The sequence below is a fragment of the Copadichromis virginalis genome, linkage group LG11, assembly GCF_057382275.1.
Source record: "Copadichromis virginalis isolate Kocher_CV1m ecotype Utaka linkage group LG11, C_Virginalis_male_GT1.1, whole genome shotgun sequence".
In the NCBI taxonomy this organism is placed as follows: domain Eukaryota; kingdom Metazoa; phylum Chordata; class Actinopteri; order Cichliformes; family Cichlidae; genus Copadichromis; species Copadichromis virginalis.
This window is the reverse complement of record NC_140628.1, coordinates 37,614,724-37,621,397: the sequence shown is the minus strand read 5'-3', so window position 1 is coordinate 37,621,397 and position 6,674 is coordinate 37,614,724. Positions and strand designations below refer to the sequence as shown.

The following is a 6,674-nucleotide window of genomic DNA, read 5'->3' as shown; positions in this document are numbered from 1 at the left end:
GCACAAGTCTACCGTTGTTTACAGCGCTGTCGGCCGCTGTTTTTTTCCCTTTTACATTCTTCCGAAAAGAAAACCTCATTTCTGCTGTTCAATACTGAACAAATTTAAACTTTTTAAAATTATTCAAAATGCAAAACGCTTAACCGTGTCTCTAATAAAACCTCTGTAACTTCAGAGGTAATGTTCATATGTTGATTAATGGTTTTCTTTCGTTTTTGATGTACTGCAGAATATTTTTATAAAATCCCAGGCCAGGAAAACCACCTTCATGTTTTTCTGTGTTTTATCTTCAGCTACTTTGACACAAAGGCATCTGCTGTGATGCTTACACCTTTGATAAAGTCTTGCGTGTGTCAGCTTCCTTTTTATTGATACAAAAATATGTAAATGTACTGATCTGAATTATAATATTTCTGACTGTCAAAATTTCCCAGATTTAAATCGAATCGAATCGAATTAAATCGAATCGTGGATCGAATCGATTCGGGACCTTGTGAATCGGAATTGAATCGATTCTAGAAATCAGTGACGATACCCAGCCCTAGTAGTGAGTGCCCGTCTCTCCTCCAAGTGCTTCCTTAGTGTCCGTAAATCCTCCGTCAATCCCTGGGTGAACACACACACACACACACACACACACACACACACACACACACACACACACACACACACACTGGCAGGTCGACCGGTCAGGGCGCCGTCAGATCCTGACAGGACCATGCTGATGACAGACCGGAGGCACCACCCCATGACATGAGTGAGATTATGAGAGCTATTGCTAGCTCTGAAAAGAGGATATTGGACCGTATCGATTCAAGCACGAAAGATTTATTATTCCAGAGGTTGGGACATATTTTTTCTGCACCTGCATTTTGGTACCTGAATGGCAAGCTCGCAAAGTCATCTGCTCTTCGTTTTATAAGCTGGAATGTTAAAGGTATAAATAATCCGGTTAAACGCACAAGGGCTTTTACTCATTTAAAATCATTGAGATCCGATGTTGTATATCTGCAGGAAACACACCTCCGATCAAGTGAACAAATTCAACTAATTAAACTGTTTCTCTGCTTGTCTGCATTGCCACAAATTGTTCTATTTGGTGATGTATCATAGAACTGTACTATATAGTGTATGTAAGTTTCTGTGTTTGCTAGTAACTACCATCAACCTAAGGTCTCAGCTAATTTATCTTTGCAGAGATGTTCATTTGATTGTAACAGCAGTAGGAAAGAGCAGTAACAAGAGTAGGACAGCTAAGCTAATTATGGCTAAACATTTGGAATTTAATGAAAGCAAAAATTGACCTTGCAAAGATGGATAGGTTTATTTAGAAAGTCAGCTATTTACATTTAGTGTTCGTCCCAAGTAGGAGATTTTGAATTGAGTCTAAATTGACCGCAAATTTACTTACATCAAAACTTACAAATTTACATCAAAACTTCTGAAGATGCAGGTCTCTGTGCAGCGGCTGAAGTCTGTGGTGTAGAGGGTGAAGAGGAAGGGGGAGAGGATGGTCCCTTATGGTGCTCCTGTGTTGCTGATTACCTTGTCAGACACACAATGTGGAAGACGCACATATTGTGGTCTTCCTGTCAGGTAATCAACAATCCAGGACACTAGAGAAGCATCCCCCTGCATCGCTGTTAGCTTATCACCAAGCACTGGAAAAGTAAAAAAAACATGAACCTCACAGTGCTCGCCGGCTGGTCCGGGTGGATGTAGACACGATTGAGCAGATAGATGATGGCGTCCTGTGAGACGGGGCTGGTAAGCAAATTGAATGGGATCCTGATGTGGTCTGACAATGGGTGAGATCTGGTCCAGGATGAGCCTTTCCAGGGTCTTCATGATGTGGGAGGTCAGTGTCACAGGCCTGTAATCCTGGGGGCCACTGGGACGTGGCGTCTTTGGTACAGGGACGAGGCTTGATGTCTTCCACAGCACTGGGACCCTCTTCAGACTCAGCATGAACAGTTTATGGAAGACTCCACAAAGCTGGGGGGCACAGGCCTTGAGGGGACTCACTCCATCTGGTCCAGCAGACTTGCCTGAGTGGAGTTTCTTCATTTGCATCTGAACCTGGTAAGCATTTAACACTACTACACTGACATACATAATTTTCAATTTAATGAAGTTAAAAATTTGTTGTCTTATTGTCAGTTGTTATTGACAGCAAGATTATTAGAAATATATGAAAAAATGTACATTAAATGGGAAGTTCAGGAGCTGAATCAATGACAGTTTTTTTTTTTTCAAATGAAAGTGACAAAGGTGCAGATTCATACATAGATGCTGTCATATTAACAGATGTTAATGTGTGAAAAGGGCTTTAACCCTCCCATTATGATGTGGGTCGAGTTGACCTGATTTAAAAATGTAAAAGGAAAAATTGTTAAAAGTACTTTTTAATACAAAATTGCTGTTTGGCTTAAAAAATGTAACCAGCTTGTAAAATGAAACTGGTTTACCTGGCAGCCAGAGTGGAGGCTAAAGGCGACTGAAACTACTTCTTTCTTTGCAACTGTGAGACATATTATACACACACACACACACACACACACACACACGACAGTAATGCTTGGCCCAGTGAAATTGAATGCTGATTGAAAGTACACCTTAATTATCAACTAAAAGCAAAAGAGAAAAAAAACATAAGTAATATTTTTTAAAGACATTACTGAGAAACTTTCCAGGATTCGCCAACTGATGCATCAGTGGGTCTGAATTTCCAGTGCAGTCTCTCATCAAGTATGTTAAAATTGATGATAAAATTCAACAAAACTACAGGGAAACACTCTGGAAGATTCTGCTGCTGCTCATTTTTCTCCAATTCCAACCAGAAGTGCCACCAAAAAGCAAAGGTTTCCCAGAAGGTACACAGCGATCAGGCAACTGTCACCTTTGACCTGACAAAAAAAGTAAAATTATATTAGAAATACTCCATCTTGTGGCAATCAGTGATTGCTTGCTTTTATATTTCTTTCAGCTTACCAATGCTGATTCCATTTGATCAGCAGTATCATCTGAAACCCAGAGCAAAGAACAGTGAAATATTGCAGGGCACATTAACTGAAGTGAACTAAAGCAGTCAGCTATGTTTTTAATCATTTTATTTATACAGGTTGAGTTATGATATTCGTTTTAAGCTTTAACAGAAGAAGAACAATTTGAAATCAATTTAAATAAAATTGAGTCGAGTTGAGTAGTTGTGGTGATTGAAAAAAAACAAAAAAACAACAACTTTCAGAACGATAACAATGTGCTGGAAGCTCTATGTAAACATTTAGCATGTCAAGTTGCCATTGGTCATGGAAAGTGTGTGCGGCACGGGGGGGTAAAACATTTTTTAAAAATCACCAAACATTAACCAGTTTTTGTAGACACAAAGAGGTTGTGATCATATTTTTTTTTAATAATTTGTGTGACTGAGCCACACATTGAGCCACAGCATTGTCAAACTACACGTGTCCAAAATTGGATAGTCTCAGTTGAGACAATTCAATGCAAGTTCTCTCTGATAACATTAGGTTGGTGGTGCATGAGCTGAGCCTTCGTGTATAGTATTCCCAGAGTATTTTCATGCATTTAATAAATCGAAAGATAAAGATTCCTTTGTCGCTGTACTTCAGCACAGTTAAAGTGTAACAGCTTTTGTTCCAGCAGACTACCATTGAGACATTCTTACGCGTTTTCACTCATCAATTCATAAATACCAATATTGTCAGGGTCCTGGGACTGGGCGACCCAGGATCCCTGAGCAGTCATGTATTATATTATTATTATTATTATTGCTGTGTATTCTGGTGTTGCTCCCCCTTCCCTGTGCTTGTGTATATGTGTGTGTGGGTGGCTGAGCACTTGTTTATAGGCGGCGTCAGGCCTGGAGGGTGTGGCCCTGCAAGGGGACTGGCCACACCCGAAGCCACACACCTGCTGCTGATCAGGCCTCGTCGGGGGAGCTACTTAAGAGAGTCTTGGAGCTCCCACCGACGCGGGATCATTGCTTGGGACTCCATGTTAGTTACCCAGTTTAGGTTTTGGTCGTGTAGTGTATGCCTGCCATTGTTCAGTGTCCTGACTGCTGCCGCTATTGTTTCCCGCAGGAGGAGCGTGGAAGGCTTAAGGAGCAGCGAGCACCGGGAGTGCAGACACGGGAGCAGAGAGCACTTGGAGGACACGACACGGGAGTCTGGGGAGAAACACGGGGATTTATTGTTGTTTGATATCACCCTCTGTAAATAAACACTGTCTATACGTAGAGCACCGCGCCTGGGTCCTCCTTCCCCACTCCTTCCACGGTGTGCCATGCCGTACCGTGACAAATATTTGATGCTGCTGTGTTATACACAGAAAATCTTGTGATACAGTGCTGTTTATTTTACCCATCCAACCACATTCTGAGGTGTACAGGGGTTATACTCTTCGCTCAGTCAGCTAAATGCTGCTGAACTGATCAGGTGGCTCTTCACCGTGCAAATGGACTGTTGGGTCTAGATTGGTTTTTGTCATTAAAGTGTATATGGGTAGTGATGATTTTTTCCTTCATCACTGAAATGCAAAAAAAAAGGCTTACCTCTGTGTTTAACTACCCAATCATGGACCTCCAAAATGATGATGAAGAGAACTTCCCAGGCAAAGAAGCCACCCATCACTTTCAATAGCCACCCATCATCACTGTCAATCCTGTCCAGGCCTGTAAATATGGCTGCCACTGTGTGACACAAAGAAGCAGGCATTTTAAGACGAGCAGCATGGGTGACAGTGTGTCTGCTATTGAAAATGTTAGCATATATGCAAGATGGTAGAATGAAGTAAAACACAAGCTTACCAGCTATAGATTTTATTACCACCGCATTTAAAAAATGTGTCCAGTTGAACAGATACCTCCTATCAAAGAAAAGAGAAGAACTATAAAATCATCAGCTTCTGAAGTTCTTGTCTAAGATTTCTCCTGCATCCAATTTATGAAAACAAGTATCATTACTGAACATACAATTTTACTAAATCTATATTTCACTTAAAAAATATTTCATTTACTGAGTCTGGCCTCCAAAGCTACAACCAGGCTATATTTATTAAAAGCACCATTATTACTAAGAGGAAGGAATAACTTTCACGAGTCATGTGCAAATTAGTTTCCTACTTGGTGTTTCAGTGTGAAAGTGTGCTCTGATAAAGCACATGCAGGCTACACTTTGCAAAAGTTTGAAATTTTAAAAACTTTTATGGCTGAAGTATGAATACAACTCTTAGGGTTATCAAATAACTTTATAACCTCACTTTGCCGCGTGAGCAGTGCATTTAGTCATTAAGCATGTACTGCCCCATTCCTTTGGTTTATCGTGTTTTCAAAATTTGTTAAATAATTGTAGAGAAAAAAAAAGTGAGGCCATTTTTAATTTTTTTTTTAAATAATATTTGAACAGAGTATTCTTAAATGTGTATAGGCATGATATAGTATATTAATTAAACACACACAGATGGATACATACAGGTGATGTTGTGGTCCGCAGCGCAGCAAGGCCCCGATAGGCTGGATGAGTGAGAGGATCATAACCAGGCACCCCAACACTGGATGTGCTCCCTGGATACCAAACACATTAACAGTGCTAATCATGGGGCATAAATATCAGTCTGAGAGCTGAAACACACAACTAAAGAGTGCTTAATGAATATCAAGAGAAAAAAAAAAAAAACACTTTGAAGGGGTATATTAATCTTGCCTGTGGATGCAACTTGCAGACTGGAGGAGATAAGACATGGACATAACTAAGCACAAGCAGAACATGATGGCTGGGGGGGAAACACACGTGACAGAAGGAATGGGTCACAAGGGAAAAACATGTAAACGAGACGGGAGAAAAGGACATTACTGAAATACATGAAGGGCCAGGGCTGGGACAGCCAACCAGTCACAGACAAAGAGCCACATCATACACCTGGGCGCACATGAACATCACCCATCCCTTCCTCTGTCCTGCGTTCAGTTTAGGGTATCGAACTCAGGACCCTAGCCTCATCAGGCCGGGGTCTTTGTGTGGAGTCTGGATGTTCTCTCGAGCTTCCTCCCACAGTCTAGGGACATGCAGTTAGTGGGGGTCTTCTCGCCCCGTTCACATTCACACAGAGATGAATTGAAGATCACCTTGTGGTTAGTGCCTTCTATTCGATGTACAGACTGAATAATAACACCTTCTAATTAGTTCTGTCTCCTATTGGTGCTCTTCTACGAGTGATCAGTGCTTGATGGCTTACTAAGCTTAACTTTTTTCCACAACATTGATAACAAACACACACAGAACAACAACAACATATGTTATCTAAAAAAAACTTGATTGGACCAAAGTTTTGATGTTCATCCTACATGTTTATTGAGATTGTCTAATGTCTGCGACGGTATCTTCTCCCACGTCTGCGGACACCCGAGGCCTTGTGGGGTCTCTTGTGTCTGCGAACGGGGCGAGAAGACCTCGCATGTCTGCGTCTATACCTGCGTCGTGGCATTGTCCAAAACGGCGGTACCTGCTCCACGTCACGGGTTCTATTTATGGACTCACCTGGCAACTTTAGTGATGTCACTGCTGATGTTGTCACTGTTGGTGTGACCTCATGACTCATTCATGCCATCTGAACTGTGGTGTAATTATGAGGTCACAGGGGGACGTGAATTTATT

At 41.4% G+C, this 6,674-nt stretch overlaps 1 protein-coding gene across 1 annotated transcript; it reads right to left on the bottom strand.

Moving 5' to 3' along the window:
- Nucleotides 1-889: 889 nt before the first annotated feature.
- Nucleotides 890-6,283, bottom strand: LOC146699391 (ferric reductase 1-like). The gene is made up of 5 exons (XM_085472301.1): nucleotides 5,493-6,283; nucleotides 4,829-4,887; nucleotides 4,574-4,711; nucleotides 2,992-3,023; nucleotides 890-2,906 (listed from the first exon to the last, which is right to left on the bottom strand). The coding sequence occupies exons 1-5, from the start codon at nucleotides 5,615-5,617 to the stop codon at nucleotides 2,817-2,819; spliced, it is 444 nt and encodes a 147-aa protein (XP_085328427.1). The 5' UTR covers nucleotides 5,618-6,283; the 3' UTR covers nucleotides 890-2,816.
- Between the last annotated feature and the right edge of the window lie 391 nt (nucleotides 6,284-6,674).